The 22,045-nt window shown below is 45.7% G+C and overlaps 2 protein-coding genes across 3 annotated transcripts; one reads left to right on the top strand and one right to left on the bottom strand.

The window, feature by feature from the left end:
• Positions 1 to 74: 74 nt before the first annotated feature.
• metap1 (methionyl aminopeptidase 1) lies at positions 75 to 10,523 on the top strand. Of its 2 annotated transcripts, XM_035416634.1 has the most exons (12): positions 75 to 387; positions 3,894 to 3,945; positions 4,639 to 4,748; positions 5,506 to 5,566; positions 7,405 to 7,428; positions 7,945 to 8,036; positions 8,643 to 8,726; positions 8,817 to 8,955; positions 9,425 to 9,556; positions 9,783 to 9,926; positions 10,049 to 10,114; positions 10,261 to 10,523. In XM_035416634.1, the coding sequence occupies exons 1-12, from the start codon at positions 274 to 276 to the stop codon at positions 10,425 to 10,427; spliced, it is 1,185 nt and encodes a 394-aa protein (XP_035272525.1). In that variant the 5' UTR covers positions 75 to 273; the 3' UTR covers positions 10,428 to 10,523. The 2 variants fall into 2 exon arrangements, with proteins under 2 accessions (XP_035272525.1, XP_035272526.1); XM_035416635.1 differs by lacking the exon at positions 7,405 to 7,428 and having other exon boundaries at positions 80 to 387; positions 10,261 to 10,522.
• Positions 10,524 to 12,864: 2,341 nt separating this feature from the next.
• Positions 12,865 to 17,809, bottom strand: LOC118228226 (alcohol dehydrogenase class-3). The gene is made up of 9 exons (XM_035419576.1): positions 17,716 to 17,809; positions 16,584 to 16,685; positions 15,878 to 16,019; positions 15,521 to 15,608; positions 15,072 to 15,291; positions 14,289 to 14,549; positions 13,994 to 14,129; positions 13,610 to 13,748; positions 12,865 to 13,122 (listed from the first exon to the last, which is right to left on the bottom strand). The coding sequence occupies exons 1-9, from the start codon at positions 17,743 to 17,745 to the stop codon at positions 13,098 to 13,100; spliced, it is 1,143 nt and encodes a 380-aa protein (XP_035275467.1). The 5' UTR covers positions 17,746 to 17,809; the 3' UTR covers positions 12,865 to 13,097.
• Positions 17,810 to 22,045: the final 4,236 nt, after the last annotated feature.

The raw sequence follows: 22,045 nt of genomic DNA, 5'->3' as shown, positions 1-22,045 counted from the left end.
TGAATATTCATACATACAGAGGGGCCGAACATCCATTGTCGCAGTGTTGTGTGCGTCCATGTGTGTTTTTATACAGTCTATGGAGTGTTTACGGCCCCTCATGCATATTCATAACTGAATATTGACACTTTCGTTTGGGCGATTGGGACACAACTTGGTGCGAAGTTGAGTATCTGTTGGGTGTGCATCATCTCTGCTGCCCCTCCCGGGCTGGGGTCCTCGGCTCTTCGCTGCCCCTCCCCACTCCCTCCAGCTCTTCCTCTCCGTGTCAGCATGGCGGCCGTGGAGCCCAGAGAATGTGAGACAGACGGCTGCGGCAGCGAGGCCAAGCTGCAGTGCCCAACCTGCATCAAGCTCGGAATCCAGGGCTCGTATTTCTGCTCCCAGGTAGCCAGCTTAGCGGTCGCTTTCACAGAAACAGCCCTGCCGGCAGATAATTAGCTGTCCCGAGGCGCCAGTTAGCTAACGCTAGCCAATTCAGATGCGCTCATACTTTTCGTTTTAAGCTAGCTAGCTAGGTACCTTCCCCATCTGTATGTGGTGATTTGCAAGAACATTTATTTTCAAATCTTGTCAGCCAGCTATGAAACGCTGGCAAGTTAGCGGATTGGTTAGTTTGATGCCGGACGTTAGCAATTTATCTTAATTTCACTAGTTAGCAGGCGTAATTCCGATGTGTTGACTGATAGCTTATAAGCAGTCAGTTTTCCAATGTACAAGCTAGTTGCAGTTTTGTAGTTTGCTTGCTGTGCAGTAGTTCTCTGGGTGCCAGCACAGACCCGCTAGCTATGTTCACCGACAGCGTGGGCCTGTGTAGGTTTTCTGTATCTAAAGTAGCATCTATTAGTTAGCGTTACTCAGCGTTAGTTTACAGGTCTAGCTGACATCATCGTGCGAGCGTGTTAGCATTGTGGTTAAAATGATTGCACTGGCCTGAATTAAAGTAAGCAGAGTAAACTACCTACGAATTTAGCAGTTTGCTAGTCAAGGTCTGATCGGAAAGCCGGTGTGTACTTTTGCATGTGGTAACTACCACGCGGTCTACATTCACTAGAGCTCTCATCGCGTACAAGTTGCCGGATGAGATAAGTTAGCTGGCTCGTTGTTGTGCTAGGCTTCATCCTTGACATAAGCTCTCGTTAACATTTCCCCTTAGAGCATCTTTTCCATTGAAATTTGGAGTCTCCTGTAAAGTAACGAGGTACGAAAAATATAGAGGAAATCCAGCCACCGGTAATGAAGGAACCACTACTCCACACAAAATGTTCAGATTGTAGGTTCCCATCGCTGAGTCATTTGGCGGTGTTGCACAATTAGCCTTTTAATTCAGATATATTTGAGCGTTTTATTTCCTTTTTTTCTCATTTTTTTATCTTGTTTGAAGTGAGTGACATACTTGAGCTGATCGCTGGTTCATGTAACTTCTGGTGTACTTACACGTATAGTAACAAACACCATGGCGCAATATGTATAACGTTGTGTTGGCCAACATTTTAAACTGGCATTAGTAAGCAGACGCAAATGCAAGCCATTAATATTGTTCTATGCATTATATATGGAACTTGCTCAGCAATAAGGATAGACCTGTGTATCTGCTGTTCACTTTTATGCTTTAGGGGTTAACCTGTCACTGGTAAAAATGGTACCCTGGTGCTATTCCTAACTATCATAAACAATCTTTTGGTCCAGTTTTTATTTTTTATGTCGACACCCTGACTTGTTAATGGTGACTTGTTAAATGGGGAACTTGTCACATAATGTAATTTTTAATTTTTAGTGAACTTTGTTTTAGTTTAGTTTGCTTGGCCTAAAACAAATTGTTTCGTTCTGTTCATGCAGCTTCACTTTCACCTCCAGGACTCTAGGGGGCACCCGTACATTTTTGTTTTCGTTGACACCTTGGTTTGTGGTGTCTTCCGTTTATCTGGGAGGGAGGTCTGTGCAGGGGCTGTGTCTTCCTCCTCCAATGTGTTAATGATGTCGTTGGCCTATTGTGTTGGCCTACTCTGGAGGTTCCCTTTTGCTGGGAGGAAGTGGTGCTATAGCTGTCCCCAGATTTAGAATGCAAAGAGGACACATAATTACTGTAGCAGACCGTTCGATGTTCAGATGGTGGACAGGTGTGCACACCTGACTTCCAGAACATTCCAGCGAACCATCACCTGGCAGCGTGACTGGGCACTCGCAATTCCATTTTTAAAGTGCAGAGAAGTAAGTTTAAAAAAAAAAAAAAAAAAAATACATCAAACGTAATGCTGTGGACGAGCTGGTTTCACTCACTGATAACTGTCAGTAGCGAGTGTGGCACTCACGGGCGATGCCTGGTGCAGACTGCCCTGCAGGCCTGCCTGGATTTAATGGCGGGTGATTTCTGAGATAGCGGGCTGTGTCTGCGGCTCCAGCGGTCGCGAGCGTGCGCCTGCGGCAAGGTTAGCAGCAGCTGATGGATCAGAGCGCCTGAGGAACGGTGCTTATCCTGCAGATTCATCCACTGAGGGGAGTCTGAGCAAGGCATGCTGGGATATCGTTACCTTACTGAGCCTGCTCTGTGTTTCACTGACTAGCAGTGACGGTCACTGTCCTGTTTAACTGCAATATTACACATGACTGGCACAGACAGTCACTGACCTGTTTAACAGCAGTATATCACTGACTGGCACAGACAGTCACTGACCTGTTTGACAGCAGTATATCACTGACTGGCAAACAGTCACTGACCTGTTTGACAGCAGTATATCACTGACTGGCAAACAGTCACTGCCCTGTTTAATAGCAGTATATCACTGACTGGCACAGACAGTCACTGACCTGTTTAACAGCAGTATATCACTGACTGGTAAAGACAGTCACTGACCTGTTTTAACAGCAATATATCACTGACTGGTAGAGACAGTCACTGCCCTGTTTTAACAGCAGTATATCACTGACTGGTAGAGACAGCCCCAGGACAGACTTTTCCAGGTCAGTTTAAATCGCACTGAGAAGGTTCACATTTTTGATTAAAGTTTAAAGAAAATTGAGCATTTAGGCATTAATCCTGTATCATTAATTTTTTTAGCCCAAATTTCAGAGCGTGGCCTCCGGGATATGTGAACAAATAATTTCAAATATTTGGATGAATTTAACTTGGTTTTGAATGTGTCTGAAGGCTGGATTTTTACAGTTTTCCTGTTTTTATAGAACACTCGTCATTTTATTAATTCCTAAATACTTCTGATGTTCCTTCTGCTATTAGTGCCATTATGTTCATTTTTGAGATACAGTTGGTGGGCGTAGCTTTGGCCCCGGGTCCATTATCACACAGAAACAGCCCTGTCCGTCTGCTCTGGCTCTGCAGGGTGGTGTGTGGGGACGGGGAGTGGTGGGGTGGGATAAGCAGCCCAGTTTGGCCGCGTGACGGGTTTATTTTCTCTTAGGGCCTCACCCCCCAACCCGAAACCGCAGTTTTACACCTCAACACCGCTCCCCTCATCAGTTACGTGCGGACTACCGTTTCGAGCACAGTACCGAAAAGCTTTTTAATCACTATTTTGCAGATTATGAATCGGAGGTTTTTTTTTTTTTTCTTCTTTAATATCCATTTGCAGTGTCTGCCTCTCCTGAAACGCAGTGCACGATTTAGCCCAATTACCCAGGGTACCTGAGGACACGCTGGCAGTGTTCTGTTTACCGCGACTTTGCCATTGCTTCTGCCAGACAGGCAGACCAAATACAGTCTGTAAATGCTATTGCTGATGAACACTGCGGTCACAAGGGTTGTGAGTTCAGCCTGTCAGATGCAAGCTCAGTTCGCTAATCGTTAGCCCAACTCTTTAGCCAGTGACAGAATGTGAGGTCCACCGTCTGGTGAACTTTACACCCTCACGCCTAATTCTTTCTGTGTCCCCTCACAGGAGTGCTTCAAAGGGAGTTGGTCCACCCATAAACTGCTACACAAGAAAGCAAGTATGTTGTTCGATAAAGTTTGCTCCTTTAAATAATTTTTACTAATGCAGTGTGTGCGATGTTGTAGTCTATTAGTCATCTGTTTGCATGTGAATCGGATGAAAGTACGCCTGCTAGTGTTATGGGGCAAAAACTGCAAATGTAGTCACATCCTGGCAGTGTCCTTTCAGAAAAACCTGGGGAAAGCCAACAGCCAGAAAGACTCTTAAAAAGTTTTAATGACATGCAGTACAGTCAGTCACACTAGTGAATATCTGAGTCTGCGTGTGTGTGTGTACACACAGAAGTGTGAGTGTGTGAGTATTTTATATAGTTATTTGCTTTATGAATTCCTGTCACATTGTAATTGGGGTAAATATTGAGTGACTAACGCATCACAGCAACATTACTTGGATAAATATTTGTCCATGTTTGGCAGTTTCCCCAAGTGTTTTTTTTTTTAAACAGGAATTGCTGACACTGAAAAATGTTTTTAAAACATTTTTTTAATTTTAATGATATACTTATTTGGAAAAACCTTGAGCCTGGTTTTTTAATGCAATTTGCTGAAACTTAAACTGACTATTATAATTTTTTTAATGAAAATGCATTCCAAGATTGTTTATTCTCCTGTATTTCATACAAATTTCACTGTAAGAGAAGTCTCCTGTGTGAGTCATCTGCAGTGTGTTTAACATCCTTTTTCTGTGGCAGAGGAAGACAAGAGCAAGGACGAGACAAAGAGCAGTGTGGAGAACGACGTTAACACAGACCCATGGCCTGGCTACAGATACACGGGCAAACTGCGCCCACACTACCCGCTGGTACATACACACACACACACACACACACACACAAACGCACATACACATGCGCACACACACACACACAAACACACATACGCACACACACACACGCACACGCACACGCACACGCATACGCACACACACACGCACACACACGCACACACACAAACACGCACACACGCACACACACAAACACACATACGCACACACACGCACACGCACACACATACGCACACACACACGCACACACACAAACACGCACACACGCACACACACAAACACACATACGCACACACACGCACACGCACACACATACGCACACACACACGCACACACACGCACACACACAAACACGCACGCATGCATACACACACACACACACACACACACGCACACACATACGCACAAACACACACGCATGCACGCGCGCACACCTCAGCTCACTAAATCACCCACTCATCACAAACTGCGCCCATCCTACCTGCTGGTGCATGCGCACACACACACACACACACTCACGCACATACACGCTCACACACACGTGGAGTTTTCACACCGTTCAGATAATGAGCATCAGCTGGAGAATCGCACACAGAAAGTACAGTAAAGCCATAATTTAAAGTGATTTTTTAACATTACTCTTAATAAGGTGAGAGCTCCCCCCCCAGTGGCTGCCCCTCTGAGATACACGCCACTCTAATAGATGATCTCTCTTCTCTCTGGCCTGCTTTGTGTGTTTTGGAATTTAAGTGAGTAATTTTCTCTCTGTTTATAGACCCCAAAGCGGCCCGTTCCAGATAACATCCAGAGACCTGACTATGCAGAGCATCCTTTAGGTAACCAGTGTACCTCTCTCCTTTCTCCCTCTCTCCTCCGCTCCCCCTCCCCTTCCCCCCATCTCCTCTCCTAGTGTTCGGACCTTGTGGGTCCTGCCCTTGGATTGGATGTGCTTTGTGCGTGTGTGTGCGTGATTGCGTGCATACATGCGTGACTGCGCGTGGGCCTCTGTGTATGTGTCATACTATGTCAGAGATGTGACTCAGCCCTACTGGCTGGGGATTGCTGGTGTGAAAGTGTGAAAGTGGGAGGGAACGCAGCCTTTGCTCGTCGTCGGTAAGACGGAGAACTGCGTACCGCGTTTGAACACGGCCGTCCTTTCAGCCGTTTGCGTCCGCTGGCGTCTGGCTGCGACGGCGACGGCATCACCGATTCACTGCAGCTGTCCGTGAACGTCAGACCAGCGAAGTGTGTGCCACACCTGTTAATGTTGGCAACGGTCACGGGAAATCCAGCCAGTTACTGAAAGTGAAATGTTATATAAATATTGTGCATTTTGCTGTACACGAACAGGACCACACACCGTTTCTACAGAATATTCGTTTTTTTTTTGGCCAAACAATAGGACCCTTCCAGTTGGCCGTTGCTTTCCTGTAAGAACCAATAAGAAGGCTGAGTGGAGGGCTGAGGGGGTCAAAGTTTTGGCATTCAACCCAGGGGTCTTTGGCAGACCAGAGTGAAACTTACAGTAGCTCCCCATACCTAATGCAGCCTCACGTAGCTGGTGTTTGTTTCTCTTTTTTTCCTGTTCTTAATTTCATGCCCTGTCTGTAAAACAGCAGCATGTCGGTGACTCTCTCCATTAAGGTCCGTTTGTGAGTTTGTCATTCGGAAAGCGAGTGATTTTACTTTCCCCTGACCTACATTCTCAACCCTGCGGTGTTCTGGGCAGACGCCCAGGTCTTCTTCCTCAGCCTGGGCCAGGGCAGTAGAGTGAACTCCAGCGAGGAGCTCGCTTTAATTAGTTTTCTTTAGTCACTGATTATGTGCCAGAAACGATGGGTAGAGGCCGCGGATGGTAGGAGAGGGGTTTTCCACACAAAATGGGTTTACCTGTTTCTTTATCCAACTTTCCCCCCTTTGTTTTTCAAGTATGATTTGTTTAATTTATGTATGTGTGACTGGCTTTATTTTGTGGGAGGTAGTTGGAGAGGATCTCCTAGAGTTAACCTTGGTTTCAGAATGTGGATTACCTGGCGTAGAGTAGCAGAATCGTCTATGTTACTCTCAAGAATACAAAAAAAGTGGAATATTAACCTGACTAAATAAAGTACCGCTTGTCAGATAACCTGTCACAGCGGTAACCATAACATTGTCCAAACAGAAATCCAAAGAAAGAAAGGGGTGGGGAAAAAAGGTTATCTAAAGGAGGTCAGGGGAATCAGGGATACTGTTTTTTCACACCTTATCCATGTTGGTGCTGCTGAACGTTTTGTCGCTGGGCTAGATCTTCCAACTGTGTCCCTCCAAAGCTTTCCCATCCAGGACATTATTTAAAGCTGGGATCGAGACTTGGCTAGTTGGTTAGATAGTACCAAGCAATGCTGTAGTAATGTATTTAGCATTTAATTCTCGGTTAGCTGGCTAGTGGCGAATGGGTGTGTTGGTAAGTTATTTTAAGGTTTGAGCACATTAAGCTAGCTCTGATGTGCTAACCCTAGGCTTCTCACCAGCCCCATATGTAGAGCATGTCTCCGATAAATTAGTTGAAGGCAGTTTTAGTAGCGCGCCTGTAGAACACCCTCCCCGACCTCACCTGCACTAGCACCCCCTGTAGGACAGGGGGGCGCCGTAGTCCTTGTCTGAAGCTCTCTTCTCGCCTTGCTCCTTACGGCAGCCGCGGAGGTGGGCCTCATCGCAGGTACGTCCCGGAGACCCGGCGGGAGATCGGAAGCCCCGCCTCCTCACCGCCGTGTCATGTTGTTGTGACACATGCGTGTGCTTCAGTACAATGACCTGTGGGGTGCTTTTCTGTCGTCGTTTTTTTTTTTTTTTAAACGTATTAGTTTTTAGTATTTTGTGTTTCCTGTGGAAAAAAAAAAAAAAAGCCTAGTGGCGCATAGAGAAGCATGTGGTTCATGTTTGTGTTCGTTGCATGGTTCAGTTTTTCTTGTTTTTATAATTTTTTAAAATTTATTTTATGAAGTTTCATTCGGAGGAACCATCACAAGCAGCCTTTTTTCCTCCTTTTGTTCTCTTCACCTCCATTCACCTTTTGCTTTATCGAAACGTTTATTTCGGTTTATCGGGTGGCCCGATCACAAACCAGATTCCATTTCCTGTTTCTGAAATCCGTTTTCACGGACTGCTTGGCCTTCTCTGCGTCTGTCTGTCTGTGAAAATGACACGATGGGAATTCTCTGGCCGTTTCTTCCAGGGATGTCCGAGTCTGAGCAGACCATGAAGGGGACGTCCCAGATTAAGATTCTCTCTCCGGAGGACATCGAAGGCATGAGAGTCGTGTGCAGGGTATGTAAAGCAATTAAGAGAATATGCTTTTCAGCTTTTATTGTGTTTTAATTGTATTTGTGTTGTGTGTATTTCATTTATGTGTGTCTGAAGTGTGGAGTGCAGGGAGCTGAGGGGATTTGAAGCTTTCCCCCTCGTCTGTGTGGAGTGTAAAGGAACAAGATCCACCGGATTCCCTTGCAGTTGACACTGTGACCCTTTGGTGTAGCGTGCGAGTTTCCATTTAGCACTTGGACACGACACCAAAAATAAACCACCGGAATATCCCCTGACCTCAGCCAGACAATAAGGCTCAGACCGGTCGGCAGTTATTTCGAATGCTGGCTTGGATTCATAGTGGTCATTCATACCCGGCTACTGTGTCAAGCCATTACATTACATTACATTACAGCCACTTAGCAGATGCTCTAAGCCAGAGAAACTTCCAGAAGCCCTGCGCCATGTTCACTTTTAAAAAGGGTCCAAACAGAGGCTTGAGTTTTTGTTTGTGGGCGGGTCTAGCCTTCCATACAACTGCCTTGGTCAGAACATCTGGTCTGTAGTGGGTGATGACTAATCGTTTCCCTTTGAGAACGTGAGATCCGTCATTTGGCCTGTTCCTGACAGCTCGCCCGAGAGGTGCTCGACATCGCCGCCCTGATGGTGAAACCTGGCATGACGACTGAGGAGATCGACCACGCTGTGCACCTGGTAAAGGGGCAGTTTTCCATTTCCCATGGTTACCATTACCCCCCCCACCAAGCGCCTCCCCCCCATGAATGCTTGTTCCTTTTTCTCCAGGCTTGCACGGCGAGGAACTGCTACCCGTCGCCCCTCAACTACTACAACTTTCCCAAGTCCTGCTGCACGTCCGTCAACGAGGTCATCTGTCACGGCATCCCGGACCGGCGCCCCCTGCAGGACGGAGATATTCTCAACGGTGCGTTTCGCCCAGCCAGCCCGTGGGTGCGAGGAACTCGGGGGTTCTGTTTAACAGCACTGTCTCCGCATCAAACACTTTGAGCATCGAACGACGACTCAAATTCCAGATTTCAAAGAAGAAGAAAAACACCTCGGGGTTCAAACAGAGGACACAGGAACATCACGATCCACCCAATCAAACTGCACAAACTCAAATGACAGTGTCTGTGTTCAATCGGTTGATACTTAGGGACAAGAGAGCACCACGGTGCCAATGACTTTGACACTTTGCCGAGAAATTTCCAGGAAACCCCTGAAAATCCATTGGCTTCTCGTTCCTACAATCAAATCTTGACCTTTTTATTTATCTTGACCCTTTTATTACCTTTTATATTTGCTGTGTACCAGGCCAGTGACAGACAGAGGCCAGTGGTAACTCATCTTCACAAACTTTAAAATGTCTCCCCCCCCCTTTTCTCCCCTTGCAGTGGACATCACCGTTTACCGCAATGGGTACCATGGAGACCTTAATGAAACCTTCTTTGTTGGGGAAGTGGAGGAAGGGGCGCGAAGGCTGGTCCAGACGACCTACGAGTGCCTCATGCAGTCCATCGACGCGGGTTTGAGCCTTTTTGCTGTTACAAGGGGGAGTGGGTGGGACAATGTCACTGTCATGTTATTCTTTGCCATTGCGTTAATTTATAAAATGCTAAATATCCAGAGCAACTTACAATGAAGGAGCATTAGTGGGTCCACCTGACTAATGTGAGTCACCGGTGCCATGCCCCCCCCCCCCCCCCCCATCCCAAACTGACCCCCCCCCCCATCTGCTTCCTCTGCCCCCAGTGAAGCCAGGCGTCCGCTACAGGGAGCTGGGCAACATCATCCAGAAGCACGCCCAGGCCAGCGGGTTCTCAGTGGTGCGCAGTTACTGTGGACACGGCATCCACAAGCTGTTCCACACCGCGCCCAACGTGCCACACTACGCCAGTGAGTAACCCACTCGCCCCCTGCTGGGCATGTGGGAAAGTGCAGCTGGTTTTGAGTGAAGCTGCAAGCGTATGATTTCAACGGGCAACTCACTCTCTTTCTCCCTCTCCCTCTCTCTGAAGAAAATAAAGCTGTGGGGGTGATGAAGCCAGGCCATGTGTTCACCATTGAGCCTATGATCTGCGAGGGTGAGTGTGTGTTGTGAGTTTAGTCAGTTGGTTGGTCAGTCAGTCAGTTGGTGAGTTCTCTAGCTGACCACATCACTCTCCGTGACCCCACCCCTCTCCCTGACTACGCCCAATCTTCTCCCTGACCGCGCCCGTCCTCTCTCCAGGGGGGTGGCAGGACGAGACGTGGCCGGACGGCTGGACGGCGGTGACCCGGGACGGGAAGCGCTCGGCGCAGTTTGAGCACACCCTGCTGGTGACGGAGACGGGCTGCGAGATCCTCACGCGCCGCCTGGACGACAGCGGCCGCCCCCACTTCATGAGCCAGATGTAGAGCGGACCGTGGTGGCCCCCGACGGTCCCGCACACGCACGGATACGCACACACATACACACACACGCACGCATACACACACACGCACGCATACACACACACGCACGCATACACACACACACGCATACGTACATGCACATACACACACACACAAAAACACACATATGCAGACAAACACACACACACATACACACACACACGCATACATACACACGTAGACACACACACGCGCAAACACACACACGCAGACACACATAAACACACACAGGCAGACACACACGCATATACATACACACGAACACAGATGCACACACACTCACACATGCGCATACATACATACGCACGTACACAGATGCACACACTCACACAAGCATACATGCCCGTGCACAGATACATGCACACAGACACATACACACGCACACACATACATGCATATACATGCACACACACAGACACACATGCACACACACACAGGACTGTGACAGAGCACTGTTTACACACCACCCTGCCGCGGCCTCAATCCTGGGCCTCTCCTTCGGTATTTTCCTCCATCTTCGATTTTACGCTGATACTTGAATACATCTGGAATCAAAATCAACTGTGTGGGATATTTTTTTTGTACGTGGGGTCACCCCTTTTTTTTTTTTTTTAAATAAATTTTCCGCCGATCTCATTTAAGACAAAGATTGCTATTTAAACGAAAATATCGCTAGAGGCTTATTTATGATACGCGGAGTTTATTTATGACACGCACGTACGTTTTCGATGTTACCGAGGACGTCGTCCTCGCCGCCGAGCTTGGATTCCGTAGACGCAAACCGCACGGGGGTGCTTAAATTTAGAATGTACTGTCGGAATGTACGCCGCGCCGTGAGACTCTCCTCCGGTCGTCCGCGGGGGGAACCCGCACACAGTTCCAACGCGTCGCTTCAGAAGCCGAAATGCCGACGGCCCGGTCCGAGCTTGTGGTTTGCAGTAGAAGAGTCGATTGGCTAGGAGACGGTTATTATTATTATTATTATTATTATTTTTTTGTTTAAAACCGCCGTCCTTTCCGCCAGAGCACGGAGTAGCGCGCTCAGCCTTACCGTCGGAGAACGCGCGAGCCTGCTAAGACGGACCGAGGGAACGCCGGCATCGAGCGATCGACTTTTCACGCTGAACATTTTCGTATTTTACGCGACAGTGCTCTCACGTCCCTGTACTTAGAAACTCCAGTCATCCCGCACCATTTCCAGGCCTTATCTTCGTGATTCTGAGACCATTTTATTTTTATTTTTGTATGTTTGATGTGGACGTTCGCCGTTGAGTATTATCCCCCCCCCCCCCCCAAAAAAAAAGTGGCAACACAGACGTCGTCCTTTCCTGTACTAAAGCTAAAACCGGCACCGCAAAAAAAGAAAAGAAAATAATAAAATCAGTCAGGATTGTTTTCGCCCAGTTCTGCCAATACAGAAATTATTTTACCCAAATCACGTTTATTTTTTATTTATTTTTTTTTAAATGCAACTTTGAAGTGATGTTGGTGAGGCTCTGGTTGTCAGTGGTGTCTCACTTTTCTGTATGTGCGTGAGAAGGGTTGTGGGCGGTCCTTCGGCCTCTCTCTCACTCTGATTGGCTGGCCTGGAACGTTGAAGTGTCACCGTTGTGTGAAGTCATTCGGTGTTGAATGTGCCCAGAAGCGGAAGACCACGGACAGCCGAACACTCCTATTGTATCAGTGTTGATTCAAACGGCATTAAATAATATATTCATTGTGGATCTCTTTTTCATCTAAATATTTATATATTAGAGGTTATATTATATATAAAGGTTCCTGTAATCCAGGCATGGCCAATTATGGTCCAAGAGAACTACAAGTTCCTGCGGTTTTTTATTTGATATTTAATAGATCAATTAAATCAGATGATTACACTGGTAATCCTCAGGGTTGACACCCCAGTTGTAATGTTTTGCTTTGGGGGGAGTTAAAGCAAAATGACTTAAGCAAATTGTGCGTTTGGGGGTAAACTATGCATTTGTTTGACAAAAGTGATGACTTTTGTCAGTGGGCTGCTTAAGAATGTGAAGAGTCATAACTTGCATCACAAACTCAACAGTCCTGTGTGGGGTTGCACATTTCACAAAAAATATAATTGTGAAATGAATACAGGTGTTAATACCGAGGCATGTATGTGCAAATCCTGTATCCAGCGGGATTATGTTGAACACCCTGGTGTAGGACTAGCGATCAAAAGCTAAACGCACTGTGGGCTGGTGTCCCAGACTAGGATTAAGCCTAGTCCAAGACCAGGTGTCCTTTTTCAGTGGATATCTCCATTGGGGAAATGTTTTTATTCAAGACTAGGCTTAATTGTTGTCTGAGAAACCAGCTCTGAGTTTAACAGATACCACAGTGAAGGCAGATTAGCCTTTTGATTTTATTGTAGACAAGCCAGTTTTGTGATCCGTTCGTTGTTTATTCAAGTGCAGAAAAAAGATGTAAGTGCCCATTTAAACAGTTCAGTAAAATATAAACTGACTGTAAAAACAACATTTAATACGGGGTAATTTGAAGACTACCCAAAAAATGGCATTAGATGAAAGGTGGCACTACTGGGGGGGGGACTAGCAACAGCAAGAGGAGGAAACCAGGGTCGTTGTCTGAAGCAGCCGCGTCAGAACCCAAAGCCTAGAAGTTCAGGACAGTCCGAATGCTGGGTGAAAAAATTAACAGAATTATTATGAAATATACGCACCATGTACACTCCTTGTATGGCATTAAACATGGCCTTAATTAAGGATTAACATTAAAAACTGCAAATGCTATAACACAACCATGCTGTCCTACACATGGACTGCTCCCGTCATTCACCTTACACTGTACATATTCCTCAAATACACTTTTTGTGTATATTGCCAATACATTACAAGTTCTACTACTTGTTTTGACAAAGTGTGCCCCATTGTAGATAGGAGTTTGAATGAGATTTGTTTCCAGGTCTGGGAAGAATACGGGACTGGACCCTGCAAGTTTGCGGGTACAATCGAGAGTCATCTGTGTATCAGCTGGTTTTGAGAAGGGTGAATTGTGGGTAATGGCCTCAGGTGACCACCGCAGGGGGTGGAGGGTTTTTTTAATGAGATCTACTGTAATTAAAGATCTGTGTAAAACTCATGGAAGTATTGGGAGTTCCCGCTTACCTTTGCCCAGAGTGCAGGAGTTCAAAGCCTTCGTTGATCTTGTCAAAGGGCAAGGTGTGGGTCACAAACTCATCCACCTTCAGCTTCTTGTTCATGTAGTCATCGACCAGCTTGGGCACGCTCTCCACACTCTTCCACCCTGAAGCATAGAAACACATCAGGCAAACATCGCTTACCAAACATGTTGAGAAAAACAACTCTTTCAGCCTATAGCACACCATGCATGACACAATCTGCGCTGACCAAACATGCTGAAAAATACAACACCGTCAGCCTAAAGCCCAGAATGCATCACACACAACTAAACTCAATCAAAACTCATAAAAATATTTGTAGCCCGAAGATAACTGCGCCCAATACGATATTCCAAAAAAATCTGCTCACCTCCAAAAGCAGTTCCCTTCCAGGTGCGCCCCGTGACCAACTGGAAGGGGCGGGTGGAGATCTCCTGCCCCGCCCCGGCCACCCCGATGATGACGCTGACCCCCCAGCCCTTGTGGCAGGCTTCCAGGGCCGCTCTCTGAAACACAGACCGCCAAAACACCGTCACCGTAGGAACCGAAACGGCGGCAACCTTGGCCCACACCGACCACTTCAGACCCCGATCACAGAGATCTAAACCCTCCCAGAAAGTCTCCTGCAAGGTGTGACTCATCACAGACGGTCGAGCAGGTCTCACCATGATGGCCACGTTGCCCACGCACTCGAAGGTGTAGTCCAGCCCTCCGTCCGTCATCTCCACCAGGACCTCCTGTATGGGGCGGCTGTGGTCCTTGGGGTTCACCAGGTCGGTGGCCCCGAACTCCTTGGCCTTCTGGAACTTGTCGGGGTTGATGTCGACGCCGATGATCCGGGACGCCCCCACCTCCTTGCAGCCCATGATGACGGCGAGGCCCAGGGCCCCCAGGCCGAAAACAGCGCAGGTGGACCCCGGCTCCACCTGCGGGGTGCACCACCACAGCTACGTCAGGAATGTTCCTCGTGGGGCACTCCCCCAACCCAGTGCTCGTTCCTGGGGGGTGTTTCATGAAGCGGGATTACTGAGTTGGGCTGGATAGCTCTGTTGACAGCTCTCTTTACTTGAGTCCATGTTCCAGATTCGGGAGGGTTCCGGGTTTTACTCAGTGCACTAATCCAGCTAACTCAGTAATCCTGCTTTGTGAAACAGGGCCCTGTTCATTCAGACCACTGAATTACTCTGCTACTAAACAGCCAATAACCTTGAAGGACCTGCTATTAATGTAATTCCCTCCATGGGAGGCTGTGGGTATTGATTAATGCGTCTTTGGTAGCACCTTGAAGATGCAAATCAACCTGTAAATCTATCATATCACTTCTAAGAACAGTCTAGACTTACGATGCTAAACTTCGATAAACGTGGTCCCACCTCCTGGCCCGTAGTCGTTTCCGAGAGCGAGTGAATTTGGCAGAGAAGCGGTTCGTTTTTTGGGGCGCAGCTCACCTTGGCAGTGTTCAGAACCGCCCCGTAGCCTGTGGAGATGCCGCAGCCCAGGAGGCACACCTTGTCCAGGGCAGCCTTCTCGTCCACCTTGGCCAGGGAGATGTCCACCACCACGGTGTACTCGGAGAAGGTGCTGCACCCCATGAAGTGGAACACCGGCTTCCCCTGGCAGGTGAACCGGGTCGTCCGGTCCGGCATCAGTCCCTGACCCTGGGTCACCCTGAATGGGAGAGAGGAGAGGTTGGAGCAGGCCTGCCCCAACACTGTTCCTGGAGATCTACAGGCCTATATTGGTTTTCCATTTCTACCGTACCCTAATTTGGCACAACCAATTCAACTAATTAGCAGCTCAAAGAGGTCTCCAGCTGTTGAATGAGGTGCGCTGTTGAATGAGGTGTTGTTCAGGTTGGAGTGAAAACCTACAACACCCTCTAACCTTTGTTCCCTACCTGATCTTTTGACAAAGATTGGTCTTGGGGTTTTTGCAGAACTTGCAGTCCCCACACTGCGGAACATACAGGGGAACCACGGTGTCACCTTAAACAAAACAATAAAAAAAAGTATAACTTTACGTTGAATGTTATGCACATTCTATAATCCACACAAAAATAATTCAACACTCAAATTCAAAAATGTACTTGTTGCTACCACCTTGCTGTTACAGTTATTTGCTTCTGCTAGAACCCATTCATTAGCCGTGAATTGCACAGTTTTCTGTTGTGTTTAGCAGCACCCCATCGACAAATCAGAGCCGAGTATTTTATGGCGCTAGGGTTTAAGCCAGTTTAATCTGCCAAGCTTCTTACCTGCTTTGAATTTGGTGACGCCCTCTCCAACACTCTCCACTGTTCCGGCCCCCTCGTGCCCCAGGATGACGGGGAAGAGCCCCTCGGGGTCGGACCCGCTGAGCGTGTAGGAATCCGTGTGACAGATCCCCGTGGCAAAGAGCTGAAACACAGCTCGCGTTCGCGAGAACGACGGTCACCATCACCGCTATAGTCAACATGAGCATGGTCATCGCCAACATCGCCAATACTGCTGTAATCATCTAGGGAATATATGACCACAGCCATCGTGAATACTGTGGTGATCACAATCACTCTCACCAGCACTGTCTCCATCAGAAATAAAGTCAGGTTTACCCGACTTGATTTTGTGGTGGTATTCCACTTATTTTTTTAGACATTTAGTAGTCAGCGCAATCTGAATGCAAAAGGCAGCTTTTGCGTAAGGCTAATGATTACTGCAGCCCATAAACCCGTGCTGATAATGAACAGGAATTACCGTGGTGGAATTTATGAGGCCCAGTAATTAAGAGATATAATAATTTGCCTGCCGGCGCACGCTTTGGCCTGTCAGTTCTCCATTGAGGTAATTACTCGGACGTGAAGTGAAGTCTTCCGGTGCTGGCGGTGTAATTCCGTGGCTATAGCAAAGCCAGCCGGATCGTGTGCTGCGATTGGCTGTAACCGTGGCGACGCTCGGGGGGGGGGGGGGGGTCGTGAACGCTACCTTGATGCGGACCTCGTGGGCTTTGGGCGGAGCCACCTCCACCTCTTCGATCGACAGGGTCTTCCCCGCCCCCCAGGCCACCGCCGCCTTGCACTTAATCACCTGGAAAACAGGCGAGCTGTAGAGGGCATCTCAACAGGCATCAAGGAACGGGCAGAGGTCATGCAGGCTGTCAGGTACTGGGAATCAATCCTGTTCTTAATATGTGGCAGTATAACAAGGCCTTGTTTATTGGTCCAACTCCAATGGTAAAGTCTAACTTCATAATGTGTTCCTGGGAAAGTCATATGGAACAAATTCCTGTTTTGCACAAAGACTGAAGAAATGCAAGTACCCAGGTTAATACTATAACCGACATGCTACTTGTGAATGGAATGTAAGAAGAGTTGTCACAATCCCTTTAAAGTAGCAGACAAATGGAGGTTCAAAGTTCAAGTTATTCCGGATAAAAACAACAGCCAATCAGCTCAGTGACTGCACCTTACTTCGGTGTGGACAAGGTGTGCACGTTTGTGATTGATCAACTCATACAAGGCAACGTTCAAGTTCATATTTTTACATAAATACTATAAAATGTTATAAATTAACATGAACTCTTACTGATGACGAGCTGTACACAACTGCAGAACATTAGACAAATGTAAGCTGTAGCATTCCAGCCTACTATTTAAAGTCCTTCAATCACTGACAGCTGCTAGTTCTGCACGATCTTGTGATATCGATGCGCGACGTATGCCGCACATAGAAATCATAAGAAGAAAAATTACTGCAAGATCGCCCGACCCCCAACTTCCCTACGATTCGAACTGGCCAGTTGATTTTAGTTTTTGTACACGTGCAAAACAAACATTGCAAACAGCTGAAACATGGATAGAACGGATTCCATTCAGTTCAAGTAGTCTTCTGGAAGAAGCTTAACACAAACTCGAATCCAGTAAGAAACAAAAGCAGAAAATAAAGACAAAGCATGAACAGAAGTTTTGACAGCGCTCGATCCAAGCCACCATTGTTGTTTTAACATCCGGATTTGCAATGCTTCTATAAACATCGCAATGTACGGAAGATCCCACACTATACATAAATGCTGGGCGTTGCCACTATACATATATATGAAATGCAGAAATGAACTTACTTTTCCAGCCGTCGCCATAATCACGCTCATGCAGCACACTGCACAAAAACAAAGGGGGCGTAATGAATTGAAGTTCCCATGAAACACTCGCCGTCCAATCAGAGCGCAGTGGTGTCCCCCTAACAAAGCCAATCAGAGCGCAGCACACACAGTGTGCTTGTGCACGACAACCGAGCATGATTGGGAACAGACACGCCCATTTGTTGCACATGCATTGAAAGTGCTGGACATTTTCTGCTCTGAAAACAAGATATTTTGAAGGACTGTACTGGACACATTATTGAATAATGTCCATCGAAGTCCTTAACAGCGTAGCTTGCCAGAAGTTGGCGCATTTGGAAGGGTATTATTGTGTATTTTAATTAAACCAAATGTCAAGACAAATTTAAGTTGGGATGGTTTGCTTAGAATAAATCTGACAGTTAAAAGTGTGTGAAGGTTTGTGTTAGCTGAATAAGTACAATGTGAACAATGGGATTTTTATTCTTCATGATATGCATAGCTATTTCTGACGTAATATAGTTTAAGAGAGTAAATAATCCCTCTAAACATGAAAAACACCTCATTAAGAAAAAAAAAAAACTTAGAATTTTGGAATTGCAATTGTGGTTGTAACGAAAACCAGCATGTAGTCGTCTCCTAAGAATGAGTTTGACAAGTACATGTAATACTAATATTTGATCACAAGAGGGCAGTAAGCAACAGAGTAATGAGTTTGAGACACTATTCTTCTTTTGCACCTGGGATCCTCCTGAATCACTGGCAATTTTTTGGGATTATTGCAGCCATTTCCAAACACATAGAAACTTTATTTTAAATATATATTTAAAGTGGACAGTTAAATTTGAACTCAACTGGACATGCTGACTTAATGCAGTGGTTCTCAGACTCCTGGGTCCTTCTGTCTGCTGGGGTAAATTTGTAGGCTCCTAATTGGTTAAAGCGTTGACGCTTGGTCACTAAAACTAACCATTTGATAGATAATGAAGAATTCAAAGGATCTGCAAAGGCACTAGGTCACATAAATGCTTTGAGAATATGATTAGTATTCTAATGAGCTATTTCGTTTGCAGTTTTGTCCTTCAACCCAATAAGACACAGAGACATCTGTTTCCAGCCAAACTTTAACAAACATCCGATAAATCAGATTGGATGCAATTGCCTAACTAATGTCTAAATATGGGATTTGTCAACACAGTGGACATGCGGTAGCGCATACAGTAGCACTTCACAGCACCATGGAAAGAGCGCTTTCGATTATCAAAAGGTTTTTGGTATTGCAATTCCTATCACTTGCACTTGGCGTCTCCCTCCACCATGTTACAGGATTGGGCATAAAATGAGATATTTTAGCTTCTTTTTTGGCCCAATGGAATACTAAAACTTGCATGAGCAGAGTTCAGCATATATGTGACAGCTCCTATCAGAACAACTGTGCACAAACACTTTCGCTGTTCTCCTCCACTTCTTCTTTATAGTGATAATGGTTGTGGCAGTATTTTTAGTATTTTTATTATTACTGTAAGAAATAATTAGGCACAGTTTTGAAGTAAGAAGTTTCTAAACTATTGGGAGTTACTGTACCATATAGAAAAATATTAGCTAACCACACTGCTGTGAATGTTAGTATTTATCAAAACTTCACTGTGATAAAAAGTTAGTGTTTAGCTAACCTCACTGCTGTAAAAGTGTTTAACTTCACTGTGATAAAAGTTAGTGTTTAGCTAATCTCACTACTGTAAAAGTGTTTATCGAACTTCACTGCTGCAAAAGGTAGTGATTAGCTAACTAAACTGCTGTAATAGTTAGTGTTTTGCTGCTGTGCTGTTATAAATATCTGGGTGGCATCAATGCATTCTCTTCTTGCTCGCTACCTAATGTTGCTTTTCAATACCACTGTGAGTATGTGGACCAAGAGTACAAAATTTCAGATATATTTCTATTTTTTGTCTTTTTTGAAAGGAGGTCATACTATAACAAAACTGGTTCTAGACATAACAGTTTTCATATTCAGTAGTGTTGACACGTTGCCCTGGTTACACCAAAGGCTTGAACATAAATTGCTGGCAGTAACAACGCAAAATTCCTGGTAGATCTATTAGCCTGTCATAAATGTTAGACATTTGCTATTATAACCACCATGGGGATGTTGACACAGCACCTTTAATGTAAATGCATAATACAGATCTTCTTGTGCATAATTTCATGCACATGTAGACATGCATAAGATGCCCTGAAGGTGGTGCTTCAGGGATTTGCTTGAGCCCCGATCTGTCCCCAAAGCAGAGCAACAACCAGCTGCTGCCCTGACCCAGTCCTCCACCTCCACACTGACTGTATACAAGACTCATCACCACCCTAACCTGAGTGCACACACATACACACACACACATACACGACTCAACACCACCCTACCCTGACTGCACACACACACACACACACACACACACACACAAATCAACACCACCCTAACCTGACTGCACACACACATACACACACACACACATACACAACTCAACACCACCCTAACCTGACTGCACACACACACACACACACAGACACACAAATCAACACCACCCTAACCTGACTGCACACACACACACACACACACACACACACACACATACACAACTCAACACCACCCTAACCTGACTGCACACACACACACACACACAAATCAACACCACCCTACCCTGACTGCACACACACACACACACACACACACACACACACAAATCAACACCACCCTAACCTGATTGCACACACACATACACACACACACACACATATACACAACTCAACACCACCCTAACCTGACTGCACACACACACACACACACACACACACAAATCAACACCACCCTAACCTGACTGCACACACACACACACATACACACACAAATCAACACCACCCTAACCTGACTGCACACACACACACGCACACACACACACACACACACGACTCAACACCACCCTAACCTGACTGCACACACATGACTCATTACCATTTCTCGCAAGTTTATGTGTAAGTGTGTGTGCGTGTCTGTGTGTGCGCGTGCATGTGTGCATACGTTTGTGCATGTATGTGTGATTTTTTGTTTTTGTTATCTTACTAAACTGATACCATACTGCATGGTAGAGGCTGCTCCCTGTTCTCTAGCTGGGCAAATCTTTCATTCAAGTGTAAAAGGAAATCAGCTGCAGGCTCAACAGATAAAACCGAAGAACAGGAGGAGGTAAGTGACACAGAACACATCTTCACCTGCCACTGATCTTAAATCAATCAGGGCTGCAGTACCAAACATGCAGCCTCAGCGTTTTCTTGTGTTTGATAGGCACAGGGCAGCATTGTTTGTTTCTTTATTTATTTAAAAAAAAGTTTTTAAAAATCAATTCTTATTGGGATTTATATCTTCTTCAGTGGAAGAGCTTTGAGTTGAACATAAAGTAGATTCCTTAGCTGCTGTGGAGTAGTAAAAAAAATGAAAATATCACACTGAGCAACCGGAAGATGGACGCAGACTGAACATTAGGTCTGGCAGTAGAGTCTTGGCAGGGATGGATAATCACCAGTTGATTAATGTAAACAGACTTGCAGTCAAAATTCTTAACCAGCCCATGTGTGTAACTTAGTGAAGAGACATTATGCAAATAGCATGCAAATATTTTTAAAGAATTTAGTCTGTAAATGGTACCAATTACCAAGGCACAAACCATCAAGCATCAAGCATTGGAAGATTCTCATATCAAAGGAAAACAAAGCCAATTTTGTTAGGTGCATTACACTGTTGCTTGTGTTAATTATGGTTGCAACATCTACAAATATCTTTTCATTGTTTTCATTGTTTTCAGAGGACTGCAGTTATTTGGATGTTCTTCTGAGATGTTTTGTGACTTCTGGAATGAGCCGTCACTGTGCCCTAGAACTTTTGGCAGGTTAACCACTCATGGGAAGATTCACCACTTTTTCCCAACAATCTCTAATTTCCTTTGATTGTGGCATAGTGTGCTTGTAGAAGATTTGTGGCGACTACTTCACTTTGATGGTAACGTTGATTTGAAGTATGGTTTAGATTCAACGGAGCTGGCTGAAATCAAACATGGCTGTGTTCAATCAGTTGAGTCTAATTATCAATTAAATTATTTGGTTGATTGAGTAACTAGGGGGGCAATTACTTTTTTTCCATGGGTGATATGTATCTTTTTTTTTCATTAAATAAATGAAATCATAATATGAAAATATGTTTTGTGTTTACTCAGTTTCCCTTATATTACAATATTGGTCTTATATTTTATTTACAGATATGAAACCATTTAGTATGACAAATATG

Source organism: Anguilla anguilla, chromosome 5 (genome assembly GCF_013347855.1).
Source record: "Anguilla anguilla isolate fAngAng1 chromosome 5, fAngAng1.pri, whole genome shotgun sequence".
NCBI classification, from domain to species: Eukaryota; Metazoa; Chordata; class Actinopteri; order Anguilliformes; family Anguillidae; genus Anguilla; species Anguilla anguilla.
The sequence above is the reverse complement of the archived record's forward strand: the minus strand, read 5'-3'. Positions and strand labels throughout refer to the sequence as shown.

What these genes read in the sequence shown, in the direction of transcription:
- metap1 (XM_035416634.1), top strand. Translation starts at nt 274, where the DNA reads ATGGCGGCCGTGGAGCCCAGAGAATGTGAGACAGACGGCTGCGGCAGC. An exon ending in TCGACCACGCTGTGCACCTG is followed by an intron (nt 8,727 to 8,816) that starts GTAAAGGGGCAG and finishes CTTTTTCTCCAG; the next exon opens with GCTTGCACGGCGAGGAACTG. An exon ending in CAACGTGCCACACTACGCCA is followed by an intron (nt 9,927 to 10,048) that starts GTGAGTAACCCA and finishes CTCTCTCTGAAG; the next exon opens with AAAATAAAGCTGTGGGGGTG.
- LOC118228226 (XM_035419576.1), bottom strand. Translation starts at nt 17,745, where the DNA reads ATGAGCGTGATTATGGCGACGGCTGGAAAA. An exon ending in CGTCACCAAATTCAAAGCAG is followed by an intron (nt 15,609 to 15,877) that starts GTAAGAAGCTTG and finishes GTTTTGTTTAAG; the next exon opens with GTGACACCGTGGTTCCCCTG. An exon ending in AATCTTTGTCAAAAGATCAG is followed by an intron (nt 15,292 to 15,520) that starts GTAGGGAACAAA and finishes TCTCCCATTCAG; the next exon opens with GGTGACCCAGGGTCAGGGAC.